A 27695-nucleotide genomic window follows, 5' to 3' on the forward strand; every position below is an offset into this window, starting at 1 on the left:
TTATTATAAAGTAATGAATGTGTGTATATATAGTTTTATATATGTATATAATCTACAACCTACTAAGTCCATTTAACATTGCTTATGTGTACATGTGTTCTGAGATGACCACTTGAGACTGGCCATCCTATTTGGGAACTTGTCCCTGGAAGAAACTAGTTCTCCCTTCCTTAGTAGTGTGAGGGCACTTCCTTGATTGCTAGCTGTAGGAGATCCCGCCCATGGTGGGTGGTAGCATCCCTGGGAAGATGGGCCTAGGCTTTACAGAAAGGTAGCTAACAGGGAGCCTGGAAGCAAGCCAGTACAGCGTGCCTCTGTGCCTCTGTGGTGCTTGCTTCATGCTCCTGACATGAACTCCTGCCCTGGCTTCCCCTGATGATGAACTGAAACTTAGAAAGTGAAAATGAGCTCTGTCTTCTCCAAGCTGCTTTGGTCATGGTGTTTGTCACAGCAACAGAAAGGCAAGCTAGAACACAGTCCCTAAGTCAGAATCACAGTTCGCTGCTGCTGTAGTATAGTATACAGTTGGCAGCAAACACAGTTCGTTTCTGCTATAGTATAGTATACAGTTGGCAGCAAGCACAGTTCACTGCTGCTGTAGTATAGTATACAGTTGGCAGCAAGCACAGTTCGCTGCTGCCGTAGTATAGTATACAATTGGCCACAAGCACAGTTTGCTGCTGCTATAGTATAGTATACAGTTGGCAGCAAGCACAGTTCACTGCTGCCGTAGTATAGTATACAGTTGGCCGCAAGCACCTTTACCTGCTAAGCCATCTTGCTGGTCCAGTTCAACATGTATAAATATTGATTTGCCTATTTTTTTTAATTTTTGCAGAAATATACTGTAAAGAGCCTAGCATTTGAAGAGGCTATTAAATTGATCCAGATCGCGGAGCGAGCAAGGCAGGGCCGCCTCAGGGCGATGTTCATGAGGCAGATCTTCCTTCAGGAGTGCAGAGCCAAGGAGATTAAGCTGCTGGGCCACAGACTAGCTGACACCAGCCAGGCGGCTCTGCAGATCCAGAAAGTATGAACATGGGGGCACTTCTGGATTGGGGGTGGGAGGGGCAGAAAACATGTTTCAGCCTTGCAGCTGAGCTCTGAAATTCAAAACCCAAAGCTCTACCTATAAGAAAGCTGTGTTGAGCTAGTAAACCCCACAAAGATTTATTGGCTTACCCTAGAGAACCATCGTCTTGTTTTTATTTTGTTTTTGGTAAACTAGGAAGTTTAAGATGCAGAACACTGTGTCCAAAGACTTCCAAAAGGGCACCGATAACTGCTGGAAAGAATGTTGCTAGGATCTTGCAAGGATGTAAACCCACAATGAGGTTTTTTAAAAGCTGCATTCTGCTGGGACAATTGCAGAAGGGAGATGCCAGGAGCAACTCCTGGGGCCTTGAGGACAATCTCACCACTTAGCACATTCCAGCCACCACCACCAAAGGGCCAGAGCCTAGGTCTTCCTGCTACTGGGGCCCTAGGAGCGGATTTCTCTCTTTATATAGGGTTGCTTGTGGAAAGATGAAAACTACAGCCATGTGGCACAAATCAGAATTAAGAAGAAAATAAGTATAGGGACACACTGCAGAGCCCGAGGGGGCAGGACACTGTCCCCAGCTGTGCCTGGGCTGTCACGGGAGAGGGCAGCGGTGGGAAAGGCAGACAGATTCCTTTCTTTGCATCTCTCCGGCCCCTGCACCCTAAGCTAAGCTTTGGTTTTACAGTTTCGGGAAGTGCCTGAGCTGTTACCTCCCATGTTCCTTTGGAAGGTTTTAATTGTAAAACAGTGAAGTACTGTCATTAGATACAGCCTCATTCTTCTGACTTCTAGAAGCATCTCTTGAAGACTCCCAAGTAAGATGCAAGAGCAACTATGAGTCATTTCTGTAACTATCCTTCTTTAAAACTGTTGTCTGTGGGGCTGCAGAGATGGCTTGGTGACTAAGAGCACCAGCTGCTCTTCCAGAGGACTTGGGTTCAATTCCCAGCACCTACACGGTGGCTCACAACCATGTCTAACTTCAGTTCCAGGGGGTCTGATGTGCTCCTTTGGCCTCTGTGGTTGTTGGTACCTGTGTATTGCACACATAGGTGAAACACTCATACACATCACATAAACTAAAAATGTAAGAAAACTGTTGCCTCGTCCAGCCTTTGATAGGAGGGTTTGTATCTAGTCCTATTATAACTTGTTGTGCCATGACACTCTTTTCTGAAGGGAAACAGAGGAACAATGGACCTGGGGGAGCTGGAAAGTGCAGGGGGAGGAGCAAGGATTGGAAGGAAGGATGCAGTTGGGATGCATTGTCTGAAAGAATAAATGAAAAGAAAAAGGGGGAGGAAGGAAGGGAGGGAAGGAGGAAGGAGAAAAGAAAGCTGTTGCCTGTTATCCCGACATTTGAAAAATAATCCAGTGGCACCCACAAGTGCAGGCTGGAGTTGGCTGTCACAATACGGGGACTGGGCAGTTTCTACAGGAGACGTGTGCTGCGAGTAACCATGCATTTGTTCGCAGGTTTGGCGAGGTTTCCATCAAAGCAAGAAGACAGTGAAGGAGAGGGAAGAGGAGATGGTATTCCTGGGGATGGTAAGTTCGCTACTTGAAGAGTAGATTCCATAGGATGTGCGTCTTCTTAGTGAGTGTCTGAGGAAAGAGGGGAGAGAATTGGTGACTTCCGGCAGGAGACCCAAGAGGTTGGGGAGTGTCCCTCACGTGTCCTCACAAGGATGCAGAAGACTCCAGATAGGAGACAGGCATTGAGCCCTTGACTTCCTGAGTGTCCTGCTGGTGAGACTGGAATTGCTTTGGTCCAGCTGGTATTGAAGGGTCCATTTCCACAGTGATGAGTAAGTCATGGGTGCATTGCCGTATAGCTGTGTCAACACAAAACAGAGGCTTAGCCAACCAACTGTGTTATGGCATGAGTCTCTGGGTCAGGAGTCTGGCATAGCTCAGTTCTCTGCCTAGGGTGGCTAACTGTTGTACAAGCTGGGCTTGTCTCATCTAAGGCTCAGGTGGGGAAGGATCTGCCTCCAAGGTCATGTGGCTGCTGGCAGCATCCCTTGTGGACAGTCAGAGCAGGAACATCAGTTCCTTGCCAGCTCTCAGCTGGAGATAGCCCAGCACCTGACCTCATGGACCTGGAGTCTGCTGCCCCGAGACAGCAGAGAAAGAGAGTACACTCATGGTACGCAGACCTTCACCACTGTGCTATTGTTAGTTAAAAATGAGTGACAGGTTTCCTCAGAAGTGTTACAGCAGGATTTAGGGACCAGGAGGCAAGGACCAGCATGCCTTTAGAGTTTGGTGTAAGGGGTCCTCAGTGACTTCTGTGCATGGAGTATGGGCTTAGTCTCACTTGTCCTAAGCCGAGCCCATGCCTCCCAGGGCACAGCCCATGGCTCCCAGGGCAGAGCCTGTGGCTCCCAGGGCAGAGTCCATGCCTCCAGGCTGAAACCCATTCTCGCACCCCACACACACACCCCAGGTCATGCTAAAGTACTGGGTTTTGTTTCCTGTCAACGCTCAGGAGACCTCTTGTGTCCTTTACATGTGACCTTCCTTCAGAGCCCAGGAAATCAGCTCTGTAACACTCGCACCACCAGAGATGTGATAATTGTCGACAGGCCCAGTTTCCATTAAAGGAAGTTTTAGCTAAGAATACCAGAACCCCAGCAAGTCTTACAGCAACAGCTTCAGGTGCATCACATGGAGGCAGCCGAGTCGCTGGGGGCTCTACTGCTCCCCTCAGATAAAAACACACCCACAGCAGTGCCGACAGGACCAGGACTAACAGCCTGGAGAGCTCTGCTGAGGCTAAGCAAGAAAAGAAGAGATAGGAATATAAATATACCATAAATAACCACAGACACTAACAGGCTGGGAAAAAAACTATTAGATCGTGTCTTGAACCTCTGCAGTCATAAATTAGAAGACACTAAAGAGAGAAGATGGTCTCAGGAAATACAAATATCAAAACTCATGGAAGCTGCAAGAAACCTCAATGAAGCCAGCCACAGTATCAGAGATTCTCCAGCCTCTGGGTTAGTCGGGGCCTGGGAGAATTAAGCAGGCACCAAGGGCAGAGGTGTTTGCCCAGGGCTTCAGCAAGGTCATTCAGGAAACCACTGGATGGAGCTGAGCCCAGTCAGCGCAGTGGAGGTGGCTCAGGTGCTCCTGTGTACCACATAGTGATGACCTGCTGTGTGGCTGAGCACCAATGCCAGTGCACATTGAGTTGGCCTGCTTGGACCTTGGGGCTTGGAGCTCTTGCCCTTGAAGGTTGAGAGGTGCATCACATCCTGCTCCATTCCTCAACCCAAGCGTTCAGCTACCATCAGACTCTGGAGAGGGCCCTGCAAGACCATCACAAAACAAAACCAATATGATACAGCTGATTTTCACTTGGGAGATGAAGTGAATTGCCAACAAGAAGTGGCCTTCGTCATATGCCATTTCTGTCGTAGTTGGGGCAGTGCAGACAACAGTGAATTGTGAGCCAAGACACTGCTCCCCACCAGGGAAGCAAAGTGCCTGCTCGGTGCAGTCCCTACTACCACCTCCCTATCACCTCCCCGCTCCACTGGCCTGCTGTAGGCAGGTGAGGGGCTGCTGTTATTGGGTGTTCTTATAGAGAGGAACCGGGACTCACTTTACATGCTTTTGAATTATTGTTGGAAAGTCAATCAAAAACAGTTTATGCCCCCCTCTCCCAAATGACATGTGGTAAAGAGGACAACAAACATCGGGTCAGAATAGAGAAAGAAAAAGATAGAAGAAGAAATAAGTCCTGGCTATGGAGTTCAGGTCAAGAATAACACTGAACATTGAATAAGCCATCTGAAATGTCACCTACTCACAACGGGCCCTCCCTTAGCAGTCATCAATGAAGACAGTCCTTCACAGATGTGCCCACAGGCCACTCTGACCTGGGCAGTTTCTCTGTTGAGACCGCCTGTAATCCCAGTGCACAGGAGCAGAGAGGATAGACCCCTGGAGGAAATCAGCTAAACCAGACCAATCTGGTTCGAGTGAGAAACCCAGCCTCCATGTATAAATAAGGTAAAGGGTAATAAAGGCATGTACTTGAATGCACAGGTGTGCATACATACAAATGCCCACATAAACACACACACATACACACACAGGTATACATGCAAAAAATATCCTAAACCGGGCGGTGGTGGCGCACACCTTTAATCCCAGCAATCGGGAGGCAGAGGCAGGCGGATCTCTGTGAGTTCGAGGCCAGCCTGGACTACAAGAGCTAGTTCCAGGACAGGAACCAAAAAAAGCTACGGAGAAACCCTGTCTCGAAAAATCAAAAAAAAAAAATCCTAGTTATATTGGTTGTTCTTACGTTAAAAATCAAATTAGCAATCATACCATGTGCTTAAGCGCTGTATGGTATTTCACAATGGTCAACTTTGACTCAACAGCTTCTACCTGAGTAAACTTCTATTTAATGAGATGCATTAGCATCCATTTACTGGCTATCTTCTGTATAAAAAAAAAAGTCCAGAACCCCAGGCAACAGCCAAAGGCAATTGCATGCACCCTTCAATCTTGACTCTTGACTTCCTGCCCTGGTACCATTCAGAGGTGGATCTCTCGTGTATAACTCAATCTCCTCCACTTTCCTCTGTAATTTCCATGTGCTGGACTCTAAAGAGATCCAAGTGTAAGAACTTCTCCACAGCGCATGTAGTTTGCCCAACATGAAGAGAACAGCTCCCCAGCTGTGTGTTCCGTGCACGCTTTCTCTGCACGCCTTTTACCCAGAATGCCGCCTCTTGATAATACATGTTCTATTGGAATTTTAACCACCGAGAAATACATGGATTCAATTTGTGAAAGAATGTTATCTGCAGTTTGCTGGCTGATGACCATAAAAAAAAAATCCACTATCCCCAACCAAAGGCATGTTTTCAATTGAATATATTTTCCACTCTGTCATTGATGAGGCTGTTGCCTCCTCATTTCAAATCTCAGTTTTCCATGTATTCATCATCTCAATCCATTTTGTCAACGTAAAAGCCAGTGCTTTAGCCGCTCCCAGCTGTGCTTTTACCTTCACAGGAGCGCACCACACTCCAGGAGCGACGGCTTGGTCTCTAAAGCGAAATCAGAGCAAAGGGCATCGCTCCGTCTCCTACCCCAACCAAATGTTTCTCTTAGCCATTGGCATATCAATTATTTATTTTGAGATTGCCATTTTAAATATGTAGGTATTAGAGTCTGCAGAGGAAAATAAATAGGGTCTAAAACTCACATAGAGCTATTTTAATTGGCAGAGCCAATGGCGTGGATCCCAGGAACGGAAACTTAATGAACACAATCCATTCTCTTCTGCGGACCCCTCAAAGCCATTCGTCCTGTAGTCAGGGCCCTGTATGTTTTACGTTACCCTGAGCCATCACTATTTGCATTGTAATGAGGAACTCTGGGGGCACTTATTAAAGGGAAGGGCCTGTCCCTTCAACAAACATCGCAGAATCCTGAAAACACCACAAAGCCCTATTTGCTTTCAGACTCTACCGTCAAACAAGCAATTTTCTTCATGGCTTCGGGGCTAATAAATTAGAATTTTATTCTTATTAACCCCAGTACAGGCTGGGATAGCCTGTGACTGAGGCTATCAGAGCCCCTGCTGTATCCTTTAACATTGTAAGTGCTGCCTGTCCCCTAAGTGTCCCAGCCACAAGCATTTCTTCTGCACTCACTGTCCCCTCGGGGGCCTCTGGTTAGCACCTTAGAGGCGGACTTGTTACAAAGCCTGGCTCTGTACCTCGCCAGGGGCAGAGCCCCAAGTCTCCCACACCTTCCCTTGGAGTCTTAGTTTCCTCTTGGCCTACACAGTACTGCCTGCCTCAGACAAGACAGGGCAACAGACAAGACAGACTTTAAAGGGCGAGACCTTGCCAGAGTGTGAAGGGGGAAACACCTCTGAGGCTTGATGTCATCTTAGAACATGATAAAATGTATGATGGTTGAGTGATCCTGAAAACAAAAACACCTTGAACAAGCCCTGAAAGTTCATGTACAGAAACGGAACATACTTCAAACTAACCTCTGTGTAAAACACATGTATCGAAGACCTAACGATTTGGCGTGTCTAGGATCTCATTTGCTACGCCCTACCTAAATCTGCATACCTAAACTAGCGTGTCAAAATTTGATCTGGAAAAGTCCATGAGGCTGAGTCTGTCTTGATGCTTCCTTACCTAGCTGCAAGGGGCCTTTTAGAGATTCCCCAAGGCAACAGTTGGGAACCCCTACACTGGAGTCTAACGGAGGAAAGCCTACAGAGGCCACAAGCTGTCCCTCCCGCCCACCACGCTTTCTCGTGAGGAGGTTTCCCTGAAGTGCCCACTGGTCTCAAAAGCTCGCCCCAGCCAGGCACTGTCCCCCATGCCTTTCATCTTGGACACCCAGAAAGGAGAACACTCACAAGGTCCAGGCCAGCGGGGACTATAGTGTGAGGCTCTGTTTCAAAAGGAAGCAAGCATGATCCACCTGTGTTGGAGAAAAGACGAGGCCAGCGCTCTTTTCTTTTAAGTGGGATTTTACCATCCAGTTGCCTGACCTGACATACCTTAGTTTGATTTCAAGTCTTATTTGTGTATGTATGAATAATTATTCATTAGAAAGATTCATGCATTCATATTCATTATATATATTCATACATATATGTTATATACCATATGATATATTCATACATATATATCAATTATATATTAAGAAATAACATTTTATTATTATTGTTTGTTGTTAATATTATGCTTAATTATGGTCCCAGATTTCCAGGACATCAGACACTAAGTCACAAAAATAGTTTCTTTATCCTCCCTTTGTCCTCTGGCCCCAGGAGTACCCTATTGGGCTCCCCTGAGCTGGTGGCTTGCTTTCATTGATCTCACAGGAGCCCCTTCAGAAAGTCTCTCAAGGCTCCATGGACTGTGGGCAAGGCTCAGGGCTCCAGTCAGCCTGACTGGCTCGCTGGGTCTCCCGGGCCTGTTGTGCCACCATGCTATCCTGCGTGGAGCAAATCACGTGAAGCTGTGTCCAGCTCACAGCGTACATGAACACTGGCCAAACGTGGTCCGCTCTGCTCTTCAGAAAGCTAAAGATCCTAGGTTAGATACCGACATCATTTATAACCCAGACATGCCCATTAAAGTGCTAGCGGGGGTTTTTTCTTTGTTTCTTAGCCCATTTAGGTTAGAGAGAAACCAGGAAGGTTTATGTCAACATAAAGTCTTGAAAGGGCGCTGTCACCGACTCAACAGGGAGAATGCCTTGTGAAAGTCACCGTGTAAGGCAGTTCAGCAATAGCCACCAAGTTCAAATGCACGTTGTTTTCAAAGTTTGGTCACAGCATCTGTAAGAAATGACCTTCAGACAAAGTGGCTTAAAGCCTGAGACCCAGCCAAGAGAGGCATCAAATACAGAGAGTAAGAGTTGCCCGATTGGACGCTGGTGGCTGTCTCCGTTAATCCCAGAGGCAGGCAGATCTCTGTGAGTTCGAGGCCAGCCTGGTCTACAGAGCTAGTTCCAGGACAGGCTCCAAAGCTATAGAGAAACCCTGTCTCAAAGAAAGAAAGAAAGAAAAAAAGAAAGAAAGGAAGGAAGGAAGGAAGGAAGGAAGGAAGGAAGGAAGGAAGGAAGAAAGAGGAAGAAGGGGGAGGAGGGAGGAGGGAGGGGAGGAAGGAAGGAAAGAAAGAAAAAGAGAAAGAAAGAAAAGAAAACAACAACAACAAAGAGTAGCCTCAGTCTGTGTGTCCTGCCTGTGTGACCCTGGGCAAGACCCTTGATATCTCTGTGCCTTTATTTCCTCACATATAAAGTGGACGTAGTAACCTTCTCTCTGCTTACAGCCACTGTGAGGACTAATTGAGTTCATATTTGTAAACCACTCAAACTCGCTTCACAGCACTGACTTTAAATTATAAGAGCACAAAGGGGACAGACTCAGCCTCGGTCACTGACGACCCAAAAGCTCACCAACACCCTATCCTACCGTAGTTCTTAAATAAGCAATTTTTTAAATGCTGGAGTTTTTAAAGAAAGTGAATCGAATGGTCTAGAAAACATTCTTAGTCTTTAACAGATTGATGCTGGCTAAAATGGTGAGTCTTAAAGATTCACATGATCCTTCTCGTGAGAGGACCAAAGATTCTCTTTCCCGTAGGCCCTGACTTCTGCTTCTGCCTGTCCTTGCACAGCGTGGGCATGTCTGTGGACACACAGTGCATACATACAGACAGAGGACTCTGACATGAAGGGACGTCCACCAGTTGGCACATTCACGATGGGACCTGATGAAGAGTAGAGTGTTGTGCCACCCGAGGTCTTCCTCATAGGAAGTCAGAGTCCTGGATGCCAAGGCAGCCTTTCTAAGCCCCTCCCCAGGCACGAGTGCAGAAATGCAGGCCGGGGGAGACCTGGTGTGACACGGGCACTAGCTGAGATCTGTTCTTCTGTTTTGGGTGACAGCCACCCCACAGAAAGATGTTCCTTGGATAATTGCCAGCACCAAACCACGTGACTCCCAGTCTGTTTGGGACTGACACACTGAACAGCTTGTTACAAATGACCGTTTTCCCTTCCTAATTTCAACAAGGGTTTTTAAATGCGAAGCCTGTCGAATGTTAGCTAAACATGGACAGAAACGGAGCGTGGAGTCTTGTCGCCCCCCGCCCCCACTCAGGAAGCATCACTTCATGCCGCATTTCTTCAGCAACATCAATTATTAATGTGTGTGTTTTTTGCTGACAGAGGACCTCGCTGGAAATGTAGGTTTCGTTATTCCGTTCTGGGTCGTTAACTGTGGAGAGCTGGCAAATGTAATGGCTTGCTCACATGGGGAGCCTTCATTAAGATGCATTAATCTACAGCCCATGCATTTCAATACATCGTGTGTTATCATGTTCTCCCTTTCCTTTTAATATCCCTAATTTATTTTTAAATGAGTTGCTGTTTATGTGGCCAGCTAACAAATTGGAATTCATATGACCAGTGTTGCTAAAGAAGATAAGATGTCTGTGCCCAAAGGACGGGATACTCGTTAGCCTAGGATGCAAATTTATTAGAGCCTTCAAATGCAAAAACACCAAGCAGAGGGAGTTACGAATAACCCAGACGTATTCTTGCCCGAGAAAATCTATATGGAGGAACACGCATGAACTCTCCCATCTGAATGACACAGCAAGGAGCGACAACACGGAGTGGCAGGAGGCCCGTAGCTTGCTGCTGCCATCTGCATTGGCACGAGACCTCTGCTTCCACATCTGCCCAGTGGGATCCTCCACGTTCTCATTCCTACTTCCAAAGATGAATTCGAGCATCCCCGAGGAGACACAGTGCCAGGGCGTATGGAACAAAGTACAACCAAGCCACGAGATGATTAGATCAGCCTGTAAATGGTTTTATAGGAGCTAGAGGGATGGCTCAGTGGGACAACGTGTTTACCGTGCAAACATGGGTACTGGAGTTCAGGTCTCCAGCCCCACAGAAATGCTGGACAGACACGGCAGCGCCCCCCCCCCGCCCCCTCTCCCCGTAATCCCAGCTCCCGGGAAGCAAATCCAAGAGCACACTTCCTGGCTAGAATGGCCATATCCAGGAGTTCTGGGTTTAGACAAGATACTCCAGGAAGATGCTCAAAGTCAGCCTCTGATCTTCATATGCACACACACACACACACACACACTTGTATTTGCATGCTCACACATGCAAAAAAAAGACTTTGAAAAAAAAAGACTGTAATTCTCGCTCTGGATCCACCTTAATAAGAATTGTGCTCTTCATATTAAGTTCTCTTTATACTAAGTGAAAAAAACTGGGTCATCTTTAAAAGTTTCTAGTGAGCACATTTATAAAGTATTATGCATGTAGATTCCTCTTCCGTTTCACTTGACTGTTTGGCTTTAAGTGGATTCTAAATTCTAGTAAATGGAAAGGTGAGAGAATCTCTCCCACATGAAGGTCCAGACGTGTTCCTTAGAGGTGTGTGTGTGTGTGTGTGTGTGCCAGTGCGCACACATGGAAGCTTGTTTGTCCCACTGGCAGTGGTACAGAATTTCCAGAACAACTGAGTCTGGACTTGGACTTGCCTGGTCGTTCAGGGACATGAGCATCAAAGCCACCGACGCACTGGCTAGTGCAGCGTCCCCTGGCACTGACCAAGCTACTCCCTCAAGCAGTTAAGAAGGAACTCTAACGCGGTAGGTGTTGCCAGAGAGACAACAGACATAAATAGCCGCAAAAGCGTAAGTGGCAGAATAGCTCACAAGTAAAGAGTTCTGAGTATTGGTTTCTTTGGTTACCGACTTAATTGATTTAAATTATTCATATAATTTTAGATTTAACACCAACATGCGAATTTCCCAGAAATGTACATTGGTTCTCAGGACCCGTGAAAGGCTGGCTTCAGTGCTCAGTCGCCCTGCCTTTGATGTGAAAGCCTTGGTTGGACTTCTGGGTGTCTCTAGAGGCCAGACTTTTTTCTTGTACTGGAGAACTGTTCTGCCCTTGTATTTCTGGTCGCAGAGATTGTAAGCACCAGGCTTGGCTTCCTTCTCCACATCCCTTTGCTTCACCACATCCAAGTCTCCAGTGTGGCAATTGGATAGACTGCTGTGTACCAGCATGGGCTAATCTACCTGAGCTTGCTCCCTTGCAGCTCCAGAAGAACTGAGGTCTGTCCTAACACCATTTGAAGGATGTCTGTCTATAGCCTGGTGCAGATGCTATGTGTGTCTCGAGGCTCGGGCCCAGAAGATGCACCACCACCAACCACTTTCCGATTTGTTGATTGACAGATCTCGAGGAAGAACATTCTATAAGATATGTTGGGATGTATGTCTGAACTAGGCTGCACGATGTCTTTACATAGAGAGTCGAGAGTTGACGTTTTGGTCCCTCTGTATAATCAGAACACAGTCCCTAGTAGCCTTCATGACACATCCCTTACGTGCACTCTGCTTCCTCCCACTGACCAGGAAGATGGGGAAGCTGTGGTATCTGAAGTCTGGGGACTTCTTAGGCTTCCTGGATGTATTAGTTTAGTGTCATGGTAACAGAATATCCGAGATGGTCAACTCAAATATAAAAGGTTTATTTTACCTAAGAGTTTTGGAATTGTTCGTAATCAATGGGTCCTCGCTTCTTTGGATCTGAATACGTGTTTTTTGAGCTATCACCTACCCAGGTGTGTGGGGGTATGGAGCTAGCCCTGTCATCTCTCCCTCCACAGTGAGTGAGTTTTTCAAGCACTCACGTTTGTAGACGTACTTGTTTTTTCTGTATTGGTTTGTGGTGAGACACCTCTAGCGACATAACACATTCGATTCACTTATAATATTTTCTCCCAGCCCTATGACTTTCAGAATCTCAACTTTTGGGGGATTTTCTTTTCAGAAGCCACCCCCTCTCTTTAACGAAGTCAGTGCTGCCATCGTCCAGTCCGAACACGTGACCCACCTGCGGAATGAGGTGCAGCTGAAACACGAGCAGAACTACCAGGAAGCCTTGGTCAGTATCAAGGAGGAGCTGAGGCAGATGGAAGGCCAGGACATCAAGGAGCAGCTTCAAGACCAGATCCGACAGTGGTTCATTGAATGCAGGTGACCCGTCAGCCTCCGCTCAGGCAGCTTAGCGCAGTAGCTGGTTTTGCTGTTGGTTGGCTGGTAGCTAGTTTGTTGGCTTTGCTTCGAGACAAGGTCTCATGTTTGATTCAAGCCAGGCTTGAACATAAAAGAAGCCTCTTGCTTCAGCGCTGGAGTGCTGGAATTAGAAACTCAAGCCTCCACGTGGCTTGTTGTGTTCTTAAACACCAATGGGCCCAGGATGGAGACATGAGGTTTCTTGACTTCGTTCCAAAAAAAAAAAAAAAAAGTCAAATGCTGACGCTAAGGGTTCAGAGAGGTTTTGAATTAAATTGCTTCTCAGTTTGTGTTTGCTCTGTGACTGCATAAAAGAATGTGTTGAGTAGGGGACAGCTGGCCAGGTGTGTCTAAAGCCCATAGAGCTAGAAACAGCCAGGTCTGGCTGCCTTTCCCTTGAGAGCCAGCAATCCATTGCTTATAGGAGCCTTCTTCAGGCTCTGAGCCTGGGTCCTCCATCAGTCAGAGGCAGCTGTGAATTCTGGGCCCTAGGACTCCCTCAAGTGTTGGGTTACTAGTTCTGAGGCCAAGGCCCCAGGCCTACTCTTATATTAGACTTCATATTGCCTTTATTGCCATGTGGCCTGAAACTTGTTTGCTGGAAATGTTTTAAAGTGTGTCTTTAAATAAAACGTACTTTAAAACAAGGGTGCTCTGTCACGGGTGTGAAGAAGGAGACTCAGACATCTCCCATGCTAGGGCGTTGTATTACCCCACCATTAGGTCCAGAGACACTCCAGTGACCAGTGCTAGTCAGCTCATTGGGTCTAGGAAACCAAATTGTGAGAAGTAGAAAAGTCATCTCTTCTTGAAATAAAACTACAGCCAAGAGTGTATTGTGTGGCAGGCAGGCTGTGAGCAGACATCGGGGACCCTACCCTTCCAGCAGAAGCGAGAGAGCCTCCCTCCGGGTCATCATCCCCCTTCTTGCCAGTGAGGAGGCCTACAAGGGACAGAGGGAGGCTCGCAGATAACAGCTGTTTCCAGCAGCTGGAAGCCAAGCCCTGTCCGCAGCCGGATGAGTGGGCTGGGGAATGGACAGAAGAGGCAACCGTTTTCCACCACCCTCTGTTGCCCTCATCTGGAAACTGAGCACCTGTTCCCTGCGTGATAGTCGAACTTTATCCAAAACTTCACAGTGGGTCTTAGGCATGGCAACTCTATGCTTTGAGCGAGAGAGTTCTTTTTCAGTCTTTCTTGAAAAGGGCATTTCTACACCCTTAATGATTTTTCCCAACTTCAACATCGATTGACTTTGGGAACTTTTCCTTTGTCTGGGAGGGGCGTTGAAATGAGGATCTTGATGGAGAATCCGGAACTCATTCTAGGAGACAGGTGGGTTCATCATGGGGGAGGAATATACAGACAAGCATGTACACCCCCCTTTCCTTCCCGCCAATCTCCCTGTCTTCTCCTCCTGGCGATGGTTGCACAAATGCCCATGTTTGTCAAAACATATCAGATCCCACTCTTGAAATCTGAGCAGTTTATCACCTATCAATTATACCTCGACACGCTGTTAGGAGCTATTAGATGGGGAGGGTCCCAGCAATATGCCAGCATGTCACTTCTTAAAAATCACACGAGGAGCTGTTTCTCAGAATGCTAACACCCGTGTATCAGCCTGACTCTCAGCCCACACCCGCTCACAGCATAAGGGAAAAAGTTGTACTTCTGGCTTCAAACAGTCGCTATAGGTCAACTGTCTTTTTCTGCATAGATGTATGATCAGTTCAGATGTCCCCTTCTCAAGCATCTTGCCTGATTTCTTTTCTTGTGGAGCCTGCCTGCATAAAGAACCAAACAGCAAACACCCAGTGCCACACCTGGGTGAATAGTAAACCAGACTGCAGGTGTAGGCAGATACCTGTCAGTTATCACCTTCATCCCGGGTCACACGGTGGGAAATGAAGCGTTAGGTGAGTTCACTGTTGTGTGTACATCACAGGCACACACACACACACACACACACACACACACACACACACACCTGGATGTTCAAGCCTCCCTTCCTCATGACTGGCACCACGATGCTTCTAGATTGTGTGTGTGTGTGTGTGTGTGTGTGTGTAGGACATTGTGGGATAGCACAGCACCGTGTTCTGTCACACTCCTCCAAATGGCACACTCTTAAAGGGAATGAGCTGTTTACTCTGGAATTCGGAGCTCAGTGTTCACAGACCGCTGCTGACAGCGGGTCACTGAAGCCAAAACCACAGAAGGCAAAGAGCAGATAAGGGGCTCCTGAGCTCACAACACAGGGAACACCCTGAGCTTCATGCGCATGTGCGGAAAGCATTTGGAAGGAAGGGTGCGGCAGAAAGAAACTGAAGGTTGCTTCTAGCTAGGCTCCAGGGAAAGGAATACTCTAGAGTCCGTCTTCTTCTGTTCTGGGAGAATTTTTTTTGTATCATTAAGTATTGTTTTTATAATTAAAAAAGCAGATAAAAATACATGAGAGATAAATAGGCAATCAGCTTGTGTGGATTTAAATATTTAAGACACTCGGGTTGTAGGGAAGTAGAGTAACGCGATGTCTTCATTATGCATGGCTGTATCGTTTCCAATGCAGTACTAAGTGGGATGGAACCGGGTATGAATGAATCATTTTCCCTACCTGAGTCCTGGGAGGCCCTGACTGTCACTCTGGGAATGCCCAGCTTCTTCAGCATTTATGAGTTTCTTTGAAGATACAGCTGGTGGGTCCTCTGAGGACACTTCCTCCTGACCCCACCGTCTGGGGGCTGGTCCGAGGCTCCCTCGCGGGTACACTGGGCAGACTCCACAAAGGCCTAAGAATTCCTCTTTTTGAAGTCATGTGAGGTCGAGGGTAAATTTATTTTCATAATTGGATTAAAGTCATCTGATGGACTTTGATAAAGAGCTTTGCTCCTTGCTTTTTTAAATCAAAGGCAAATAAAAGCAAATATTGTCTTTTGAAGTATGGAGCAGTCAGTTCTCAGAATGAATTCCAAACGATGGGCAGGGCAGGGAAGCAGACCATGAGAAGCCGTAAGCAGTCCCCAGACACTCACTCTCAGCTCAGCTGGTCAACATGTACGGGCTCCAGCTCCCCGTGCTGCGGAGGATGGAGCTGACCTCTGAGGGCGGGGTCACAGTGTGCCACACCATGCCCTCTGACTATTTGCTTCTTCAGCTTTAAAAAATGACTAGTTTTATACACATGTACCGTGAGTTTTGCTTGTTTTCAATCTCTTCCTCATCTCGCATCCCCTCCCACTGAAAAGTTAAACTCCAAAAATAACATAGATTCCTTTGAGGTGGCATTTAGAGAAGACAATTTGGCCTGCGTATAGCCTTCATTTCAGCATACAGAGTCAGTGACGGTGAACGTTTTCTGTCTAGCCCCTTCTCGTCTCTTTTCTCTCTAATATATATTTTAATTAGTTCTAATTATTCATATTTTTGCCAATGTTTAAGTTCAATGTTTCAGAGTTGAACTTTCTCATGACCCGGTAATGCTTTCCAAAATATTTTTTTTATGAATGCTTGGCATTCAATTGCATGGCTGCACTGGTTAATAAACTGATTGTAATCTTTTTAATATTTTTGGAGAGCCGATAACAAGGCTATCAAGTGATCTTGGAATTTGTATTAATTTCATTTTTTTAAAGACAGGGTTCCTCTCGATAGCCCTGGCTGTCCTGGAACTCATTCCGTAGACCAAGCTGGCCTTGAACTCAGAGATCCTCCTGTCTCTGCCTTTGGCGTGCTAGGATTCAAGGCATCGTACCACCCAGCTAATTTAATCAATTTGGGGGTTGAGAGCAACTCCATTTCTGTTTCTGCTTAGAGACAGGGTCTAACTCTGCAGCCTAGGATAGTCTTGAATTCAGTCAAGATCCTCCTGCCTCCGAGTGCTAGGATTTCAGGTATATAGCCCCAACTTACTTGAGTTTCGGTTTGTTGCTAGTTCTTCATCTCTGAGCTTTTCGGTCATTTATCTACTTCTCTGTGTCATGGTATTGGTTTTTTTTTTTTCTTCAGATGCTCTCTGGTGTGTAGTTGTGAGTATTAAAGATTCTTGTTTTGGCATGTCTTTACAGCGATGGCTGCCTGGGCTTTCATTAGTCATTAGTGTGCCAGGGAGGCCTCGGGCCTTGCCAGGCACCGTCCACACCTCTCCTCTGCTGTGTCTTCCCCACCTCTTCTATACTCCAAGGGCCTAGGCTCTCCTGCAGAGTACGACAATGTGCATGTCATCCTTGCTATGGTGTGTGCTATTTGAAACAGCAGCCTTTGTCAGTGATCTTCGTCTGGGAAGCACAACTAGTCAGAAGCTGCTTCAGTTGTTGGTTAAGCAAGAACCAGCTTCCGGGGCTTTATCTTAATCCCTCCCTCCTAGCCCCAGGGCCAGACTCAAAAGTAGGGTTCTCCACTGTAGGTCCCAGGGGTCTCATTTGCAAGTGTGGCCATCTTAGTGGCTGGGTACATCAGGTGTGCATATGGGGGGGGGGGAGAAGAAACTATTGTTTCCTGAATATCTACTCTATCTCCAGAATGCTTTGCACCTGAGATCATTTGACCTTTGTGCCAGTTGCTTCTGTTGCCATATTAAATCACCACAGTCTTGGTGACTTGAGTGGGAGGTGGAAGTCTGAGGTGAAGGGGCAGAGCTGTGTTCCCTAAGAACTCCAAGGATAATCCAGTCATTGTCTCTTCTAGCCTCTGGCAGCGGCTGCCACTCCTTGGCTTCTGAGTCTAGGTCTCTCTAGCCCTCATCACTGATCATACTGCCCTCTCCTCTGTGTGTCTCTGACCACCTGGTACATGTCTTTCAAGGTATTGAGAACAACATGGAGGGAATAACACAGGACACAGATAACCCATACTAGAGGTTCATTCACCTCTTCCAGAGCCATTCTTCCATGTACGGTGTCACAGACTCCAGAAATTAAGACCAAGGGGCTTTTCAGTTCAGCACTCAGCCCACCACATACCTACAGCCCTATGAGATAGCATGGTATCCTTTGCACCCATTGAACCACTCTGCAGGTCTTTGGGACGGTCTAGATAGTTACTACCCAACAGGACTCTCTGCTGTGCTGGAAATGTTCTGGATTCTGCCACCTAGCACAGTGGTAGAAGATGAGTCAGTCTGAGCACATCTAGCAGAAATAACACACACTTTTCCTAGGCTGGAGCTATGCTATATGATCCTTAATGATGGGCAGTAGTGGGTAGTAGCAGTGTAGGGTGGGGCACAGTTCCCAGTCAGTCCAGCGACCTCAAGGAGAATCTGTGGTGTGCTGTGTGATCAAGCTGGGATGCTCAGCAGGGTAGATATATTAAAAGCATTTCCCACTTACCATGCTTTCCAACTTACATTGTGTTTATGGGACACAGCCCTGGAAGTTGAATAATCACTGTATATTTCATTTTACTCCATTCGAATGTACGTGAGGCAGCCACATGTCCCCGGTGGCTGCCACGTTGAGCAGCACAGCTGAGGGGATGTTTGTTTCCAGAAATCACTTACTGCACATGGTGATGTCTTCATTTGAAACATCCCGTGCAGACATCCTGAAGTTTCAGGGATCAGTTGTGAACATCATCCCAAATTCTCATGAAGGGGTCTTAACTACAGCATCATCCAATCCAGAGTTATGAAACAGAACTCCAAAGCCCAGCTAGGCTGAAACACCCAGAGCCAGTCTATGGAATTGGAGCTCTCATCACTGAGGATGCAGCAGCCTTTCCTCCTCCCGGTCACCTGCATCAGCACCATGTATACTGTTTTCATCACCAGAAAACCGGGACTAATTCCAGATCTTAAGGTCTTTACAGATGAAAATTCCAAGTTTGTTTTGGAGTCTTGTGGGTCCTCTGCCCACTGCTGTTCATTGTTAATGGACTTGGTTTAGTTTCTGTTGCTATGATTAAACACCCAGACAAAGAGCAGCATAGGAGAGGAGAGGTTCTATTAGCCTAGGTTACAGCCCCTCATTGCAGAGATATCACAGAGGCAGGAGCTTGAAGCCATCGCTCATGTCATATCCACTCGAGAGCGAAGAGAAACAATGCACCCTGATTCCCATATTCCTCTTCACTCATGCAGTTCAGGGCCCCAGCCTAGGGAATGGTGTCACCCACAGGGGGCTTCGTCAGCTACTATTCAAACTAATTTACAGAGATGATAAGCCTACAAGCCAACCTGATCTGGGCAAGTCTCCCATTGAGGCTATCTTCTCAGGTTATTCTGGGTTATGGCAAATTGACAGTCGAAGCTAACTGTACTGTGGAGGCTGCACACACTCATGCTCTCGTGCTAACTTGGGAGTCGAGGCTCTAGAGTAGAGGCTTTATGAGCTCAGATCTACCACTTCGTCTTTGTGATCTTGAGTCAAACCCCCTCTGTCTGCCTTTGTTCCCTCATCTAAATGTGTGTTGGTGATGGGAACGGTCTTAATGCCTACTTCATAGACAGGATAGTATAGATTGATAAATATAATGCCATTAGAATAATATGGACTCTTGGTGCTCCATCAGACATGCAACTTAGGGTTCAGAACATGTGTTATATCCTTGGTACCCTATGTTTCATCCCTGGGTCTAGCACTCTGACATCTATAGGGGGATCTCTGAGTACCAGCCTCAGTATCCCCTATAGCAAGCACGGGACTTAGATCTGAGGGCGAAGTGAACTCTCCACTACACACTTTTTTTAAATCTATTTCTTTATTCTTTTCCCACTATTCTCTTTCTATTTTGTAAAGCTTTCAGCTTATATACACACACAAAACAAAGGCAATCCTCTGCGATTGGACGTTCTTTTATCTTTGAAAGTCCCAAATGTGATCTATATGAAAAACTCCTTTCCTGACTGCGTGTCCTGCCAAATGGAAGATACTTGCAGGGAGGTGACTTCTCATGTATCTCAGAAAACAGAATGGAGATATGGCTGTGGGAACCAAGGTTATTGACTGTGTGACTAAATGTCTCACCAAAGGACCCACAGAGTGGGTGGGGAGATGACCTAATATACCAGTACATGGGAAAGAATTGTGCCCAATAATTCATATTCTGATGAATCTTGCACCAAGGGAGAGTGCTTATGGTTTCATGAGAGATCTACTGTAAGAACACCCGATATACAAAAGGTGGTGGCCCAGCCCCTTGCGAACTCGGTTTATCTCCATCAGAACGCATTCATTCTGGTGGGTCAGCCTGCTGCTCTATCAGCTGAAATCTCACTGCATGGTTCCTGCGGACCGCAGCAGACATCCACAGCCATAGGCATGTTTTGTGGCCTCTTAGTCACAGTGCCGCCTACTAACCTACAAAGGAAGAGGCTGGCGGGGGGGGGGGGTCTGAGAGGTAGGGAAAGGCATAGATGGGAGAGGAGTCATAAAAGGGTCTTGACACCAAACAGAGAGTGTGGAATGTGCCCAAGCCCCCAGCATGGGATCAACCTGTCTGAGATCACCGAGATCACCAGCAGATGTGCATTCTTCCTGGAGGAGGGTTCAGTCATTGCGGGGAGGGGGAGTGAACTGTTTTTAAAAAGTAAAGTGCAATTTAAATTAAGGCTGCTCTCCACCCCCCAACTTAGTTACATATTAACCTTTGGCATTTCGAGATTGGGAGACCCTGGATGCCAGGCCCTGTCTTTTCCCTTAGGTCATGCACTGGGAACTCTAGAGCCAGCCATCACCGCAGAGTCCCCGTGCTCTGGCCCTAGGAGGGTCAGGCTGGGAGCAGAAGTTTGCTGGCTGTGCTGCTGACTTCAGTGGACAGCAGACCCGTGGCCTTGCCACTGACCCGAGAGAAGGAGTCCTATTCCCCCACTGTGACCCTTGCACTCCCTGCCTGAACGGGCAGCTCTTCCCGGCCACCTCAGCTCCTGCGAGCTCAGTCCTAAGGGTCTGCCCCTTTCAGATGAAGCCACCTGCCTCCTGCTCTGCTAGAGAGGGGTCTGTGCCAGGTGCTCATAGCCGTCCCCTAAGAGGCATCTGTCTGATTAGTTCTCTAGTCTTCCGGTTTATTTCCCTTCCACACCTTGCACAATGACTAGCGCTGTTAGCCCACACAGCCATCAGGGCAGACCCCTCCGCCCTCCCCCCCACACACACACACATACACACACACACACACACACACACACACACACACACCATGAGTGGAGCCATCCTCCCCGCTGCCATTCTCATTTTGATGTCACTACCATTCCTTTGAACTCTTTACATAATACAGATGGACAACCCACCCGTAACCATGGTAACAGTATACCACCAATGAAATCGAAATTAGTAACGCAGAGATTGGAAAGATCTAAGTCTCAAGTTCTATGTCATCCCTGAATCAGACCTAACATACCCTGGAGGCTTTGAGGGCCTTCCTTGGGGTTCTTGACTGGAATTCTCTCTCAGCTCAGATCCCCAATGCCCAATACATCACTAACTTTTCCCATTGCTGTGACAAATTCCTAAATTTAAGGAAGGAAGGATTTACTCTGGCTTTCAGTTTGGGAGAGCACAGTCTTGGCAGAGGAGACCCAGTGGCAGGAGCATGAGGCAGCTGGTCGCAGGGCATCACGGTCAGGAGGCAAGGAAAGGTGACCGCTGGTGCTCAGCTCACTTCCTCCTTTGTATTCCCTTCCGGATCTCAAGCCCTCGAACATCTTCCCTCAGCTAACCTGATCTAGAAACTCCCTCACAGATGCGCTCAGAAGTTGGTCTCCTAGGTAATTCCAGATCCTGTCAAATTATTATCTTAATTAAATATCAAAAATATTAGCCATCACACCAACATCTCCTGCCACAAAAGACTGAGAAATGACCACCACCACTTTGTACAAAAGGAAGGTGGATACTTGTATTATTTTTTTCACTTCTGTTATTCTTTTTCTGTTTGTGTCTTTAAAACTGACACAACAGGGTCCAGTTTAAATGAAGTTAAGTCTGCTCCCCCATCTGCATCTTAGTATACAATTCTGTGATTTAAACTTGACATTTTAAGTCTGGGAGACTTTGGGTGCAGACATTTTAAGTCTGGGAGACTTTGGGTGCAGGGCCCTGTTTTCTCCCTCATGCTTTGAGAACTCTAAAACCAGCCTGTCAATGCAGGGTCTCCATGCTTTGAGGGCTCTGGAACCAACCTGTCAATGCAGGGTCTCCATGCTTTGGGGGCTCTGGAACCAACCTGTCAATGCAGGGTCTCCATGCTTTGGGGGCTCTGGAACCAGCCTGTCAATGCAGGGTCTCCATGCTTTGGGGGCTCTGGAACCAACCTGTCAATGCAGGGTCTCCATGCTTTGGGGGCTCTGGAACCAACCTGTCAATGCAGGGTCTCCATGCTTTGGGGGCTCTGGAACCAACCTGTCAATGCAGGGTCTCCATGCTTTGGGGGCTCTGGAACCAACCTGTCAATGCAGGGTCTCCATGCTTTGGGGGCTCTGGAACCAACCTGTCAATGCAGGGTCTCCATGCTTTGGGGGCTCTGGAACCAACCTGTCAATGCAGGGTCTCCATGCTTTGGGGGCTCTGGAACCAACCTGTCAATGCAGGGTCTCCATGCTTTGGGGGCTCTGGAACCAACCTGTCAATGCAGGGTCTCCATGCTTTGGGGGCTCTGGAACCAACCTGTCAATGCAGGGTCTCCATGTTTTGGGGGCTCTGGAACCAACCTGTCAATGCAGGGTCTCCATGTTTTGGCCATGCAAGGGTCAGCCTGGGAAGAGAAATTTGCTGGCTGACAAGAAGCAACCTAAATGAGGAAGGGCTTATTTTGGCTTTCAATTTAAGGAGATACGGACACTCACGGTAGCGAAGGCATGGGAACAGAAAAGTCAAGACGTAGAGAATGACAGGAATAGCACCAGGCTATCAAACTTCAGAGTTAACACCTCGTGATGAATTCCCATGATGCACCACCTTTTAAAGGTTCTCCAGCCTTCTAAAATAGCATCACATGGGGAACTGAGTGTTCAAACACACGAGCCTGTAGGGGATATTTCATGCTCAAACCCACAATAGTGCTCACGGTCATAGGGCTCACTGGGTACCTCCTGGGAGCCCAGGTCTTTGACTCCTGGTTCCTCCTCCTCCTCAGCTGCTTCATGTCTTCATGCAGCATAGTTAAAAGGAAAAGAGGGAGCCACAGAGAGAGAAATAATGGGGTGAGGAGGGAAGAAATGGAGGAGAATCCAGGGATTTGAGAAATCCGTGGCTGTGACTTGCTCTAGTTCTTTCTCATGAGACATTTGCAGATTATGGAAGTTGGGCAACTTGGCTAGAAGTCCACCTAGTGACTAGCAGATGGAGAACGAAGATGCAGGAGAGAGACTTATAGACATGTGGGCATTGTGTAGCTCCAGTATTGTCTACCAGGAAAGGGCAGGGCTTCCCTCTGAGAAGTTTCAGCGGCATCAAAAGAAGCCACAAGCCTGCCCTGTCAGGTACCCTCTGGGTGGCTGGAGCTGAGCTATAGCTGTTTTATTCTTCATATCTTTTACATTTTCTTCAGGAACCCTGAGTTCTATTCAATGGGAAACAGAAGTTTAAGGAAGACAGGGGGATGGTCGCACATGGAGAGATGAGTCAGGGGCTCGTTATTGTGAATTCTTTGTGCAATTACACGTTCCGCGAATTTTCAGAAGCAGCTGCGGTCAACAGAGGAGACTCAGACACACATGTGGATGACCCGCGTAAGAAACAGATTAGCTTCCTCCCTGCCATTGCTTTCATGGAAAATGTATGAGGTTGAACAGAGGACACGAGAAAAAGCCGGTAAGGACTCAAGGTCCAGGCACTATTCACTGAGGCTTCAGGGACAGGTGCATAACCCACATGAAAGCACATGTTTTGGTTTGGCTCATCACAGGAAATCAAACTCAGAGCACCCAGCACCCAGGGCCTCTTGTGGTCCCCAATACAGGTACCAGAGCTCATTAAAAGACAGATACTAGCCTCTACAGCAAATACGGTAGGCTAACTCCCTTTGTCTAAACCCATAAATAGGTCCAGGCAAAAGCCTTGGGCCCTTTGCAGTTCTCAGCATACCCCACAGACTGCAGGGATGGAATAGTCTTCTCCATGATAATGGTCTCCCAGAAGTACTGTGGTCACTAGCTGCCCTTTGTGTATCTCCTATCTCCAAAGGGTGGTCAAAGGCCACCCAAGAAATGAAAACTCATCTTAGGCTTAGACGTGGCCTAAATATTCCTGTCTAAGTATTTCCGCTGCAGTGTGTGTAACTCTGGTGACATCACACACAGATCTTTCCGCTGAATAGACAGAAGCGCTTTATTTCCGCACTTCGTGGTTTTGTATAAACACTGCTAGGACAGAAACAGCCACACCTTTGTGTTTTATAAATACAGTGACACTCGCTTGCCACTTGGTCAAACGAGGACAGACAGTTAGAAAGGACGGGACAGATGACAGATGAAGCTCCTTCTGATGGGAAAGGGACAGGGAAGAGGCTGCCTGGGTTTGAGCCGTGTCTTGAAGGGAAAGCACAACTCCAGGAAGAAAGGCCTTTCCTTTTCTCCTGACAGGGCCGGCTCTGTCCTGAGCATTAATTCTCCTACCAAAAAAAATGGCATTTGGGGGACAAGAAAGTAGAAATATCATGGACATGTCACTTTCTCAAGAGAGAAGCAAACCCACCTAGGCTCTCATGTCTTCCCTAACATATTATTTCTCTTAATTACCTTGTAAAGGGAAGGGCAGGCTGGCTGGCTGGGGGGTGGTGTTTGTCACATTCAAACGAGCAGAATTCAAGATGGTACTCTTGGGCCAAGAAGGAAGCCTTGATCTTGACTGGTACCCGATAATAACATCCACAAATAAGGAAGGTGTCTATGAATAGATCGACTCTTATCCGGCACTAGGGGATCAAGAGCCTGGGCGCACGGGGCTCTCCCGCTCTCCTCTGTACACAGGCCCACTCGGTGTCGCAAGGAGGCCATGTAATCAAGTCCATCTGAAGTCCATTGCCTTTATTGAGTGTCTGTGGATTTATAGGCAGCAAGTGACACCTTCAGAGGCTTCTGTGCAGTGGCACAAGCTGCTTACTTTAGAACGTGGGAGAAATTTATGGCGCTGCTGACATTAATGGAGGTGGCTGGATGACTGGGGGGGATCGGCCGGAAACCCCTCCATCCATATATTTTTCATACTTGATGAAACACAGATAAATCTCTGTCTGTGTGTCTGAGATGGTGAGACCCGTCGAAGCTCGGTGTCGGGCCTCGGGGGGAAATTTATCATTTGAGGAGTTCTGCTTTCTAAATCACTGTGAACTCCAGACTGGCCATTTGCACATTTGTATGAGAATTTTTGACAATATCCATAAATTTTTAATAGGCCCGAACTTTACCAAGCACGCCACACCTCCCGTTTGTTAACAGAAAAATACGAGGCCAGAGAGTTTCCCCTTCAGCCGTTCAGATAAAAGAGCAGGAAAACAACACTCAATGTCCGTCATATTTTTAGTGAGAAAGACAACATTAGTCACTGGATAAATCCTATAAGAAGCCGACATCGTTCCCATCATTTGTCGCATGTAAATTGTAGAGTTTCCAGAAATCAAAGGAAACACAGCAATTGTCTCGTGGGCACAGGGTTCCTATTTTTAAAACAATAAACCTAAGATTTGCAGAGATGGAAATGCCCTGATCCCCATGGAGATTTACTAATTTAATTTACTATTATTATTAGTGTGCATGTGCCCATGCCATTTTTAATTGTTACTATTACTATTATTATTTTTTTTATTTTAGAGACAAGGTTTCTCTGTAGCTTTGGCGCCTGTCCTGGAACTAGGTCTTGTAGACCAGGCTGGCCTCAAACTCACAGAGATCCACCTGCCTCTGCCTCCCGAGTACTGGGATTAAAGGTGTGTGCCATCACCACCCGGCTGTTATAACTGTTATTATTAGTGTGTGTCCATGCCATTTTTTAATTGTTACTATTATTATTATTATTATATTTGTGTGTGTGTGTGTGTGTGCCCATGCAATAGCACATGGCTAGAGGTCTGAGGACAATTCTGTGGAGTGAATTCCTCCTTCTACCTTCCCTTGGGTTCCAGAGATTGAACTCAGATTGCCAGGCTTGGCTGGGAGTGGCCTGAGAAAATTATCCAAGGGGATTTCCTACTTTATCCCATCCCACGAATGGCAGCTACCACGCGGCTTTCCTCATTTCCAGTAAAATCCTGTTTATCATACACCCCGTCTCCCAGCTGCTCCCTGATCTGGTGTGAGGCTTTATGCAAAGCTCAGTTTATTGGCGTCTTCACGGGCAGTCAGTGTGCTTGCCTGCCTCAGTTTCCTGCATGCGGAATTATAGGAGTCTGTCACCACACCTGGTCCTTTCGAATCATAAAGCAGAGAGGGGGCTGACGGCACAGACCTGTAATCCTACCTACTCGGGAGATTAAAACCAGAGGATCGGAAAATCAAGACCTGTCTAGGCCACAGAGTGAGTTCAAGGCCAACCTGGGCAATTTAGCAAGACCCGGCCTCAAAATTAAAAAACAAAAAGCAAAACATTTTAAGGTTGAGGATGTAGCTCAGTTGTACAGATGTATGTTCTAAGATACACAGAGTCATGGCCCTGGATTCAATCCCCAATACACACATACACAAACACACACACACACACACACACACCTATGCACACCTCCACACACATGCATACACACATAGACATACACACTCACACACACAAACATATGCATACATATGCATACACATATACACACATGCATATACATGCACACATGCCTTGCACATATGCACACAAACATGGGCATATGCGCGCACACACATAGACACACACAGAGTGCCGTTAACAGTTTTGTCGAAGGCCCCGAATTCAAGTGTGACATACTGTGCTCTTGTCAGAGTGTGCACTGGGCTCTCGGGCACCCAGGGACACCCTTTTGTCAGAGGCTGGGTGATGTCCCCTCTTTCATGGGAACCCTAGCTCAGGAGATCCTGCTCGTGTTTTTCTGCTCTCAGAATTGTCTCTAGTGTTTTGTTATTCATTCTACAGACGATGGTAAAGGGGCAGAGAGTGGGCTGGGCTCACGTTGTTCAGTTCTTGCTGTGCAGGATTAAATGGGCTTCTGTGGAGTCTATGACATCCTGTTTTGTTTTGATTGCTCACTTCCTCCTTGTTAGTACATCCAGAGTTTCCGTGATTCATTCCATACTTCAGAAAGCACCGTTGGCCTCTCCAAGAGATGAACAATTAGGATGCTAGTTATCTGTCCTCACAAATACAGTTACACAGTAGGGAAGCTGGACATTATGGAAGACATCTGATCACTTCTGCTTGTGCAGAGAGAAAACATTTGATCAAGTTAAATGTCCCTGTCTTATCGTAAAATCTAAACCATGGGGGGGAAAGGCCATAAACTGTAATGATATTTTACATGACAAGATGTCATCTGGGTGTAGAAAGACTATTTTATCTTCTACCTGATGACTTTTCTCAGGGCCATAGACACTGTCTAGCACACCACACATACTCAGTGGGCATATTGTGAATGAGCAGATGCAGGATGAACGGATGAATCAAAGATGCCGTATCCTCAATAGAGACACACTTCACAGACGATGGGCACAACCTTTGTCCCTACCCGTAACTGGTGCCATGATATGAATGAGCGTTGATAACCAGGATAGCACAAGGGGAAGTAACAAGGATAAACGCCGTACAGAGAGTGGGAAACCATACCGTTGGGTGACAATGGACGACATATGCAAGGGAACCATCAGAGCCCTGTGAAAATGAGCGCAGGCCGTAAGGAAACAAAAGAATCACTGGAATCAATGGAGAGGTGGACTCTGCTCCTGGCTAAATGGAAAGACGATGAATTGAGCCCAGGAGATTTATAGGGATAAAACAGTTTCAATTAAAATCCCAACAGGATTATTTGTTGAACGAGAAATATGATTATTAAAGTCATTAGGATTAAAATAAGAAGCTAAGGACAACGAGGAAGAACAAATGGCCATGTATTCTCAAGTACATTATAAAGAAAAATAA

General features: G+C 46.9%; 1 protein-coding gene across 3 annotated transcripts in view; it reads left to right on the plus strand.

Annotated features, from left to right (window-relative positions):
- The window catches only part of Iqca1 (IQ motif containing with AAA domain 1), a 119404-nt gene that overhangs the window by 13670 nt on the left and 78039 nt on the right, over positions 1-27695 (plus strand). For 2 of the 3 annotated variants that reach the window (XM_050163114.1, XM_050163113.1), the window contains exons 4-6: positions 839-1030; positions 2522-2593; positions 12428-12633. In XM_050163114.1, coding sequence (XP_050019071.1) covers positions 839-1030; positions 2522-2593; positions 12428-12633 — 470 coding nt within the window. The remainder of the gene's footprint in view (positions 1-838; positions 1031-2521; positions 2594-12427; positions 12634-27695) is intronic. The other variant, XM_050163115.1, reaches the window with a different exon arrangement.

This window comes from Alexandromys fortis, unplaced genomic scaffold (genome assembly GCF_014885135.2).
Source record: "Alexandromys fortis isolate MF-2015 unplaced genomic scaffold, M_Fortis_MF-2015_v1.1 scaffold_139, whole genome shotgun sequence".
Lineage (NCBI taxonomy): Eukaryota > Metazoa > Chordata > Mammalia > Rodentia > Cricetidae > Alexandromys > Alexandromys fortis.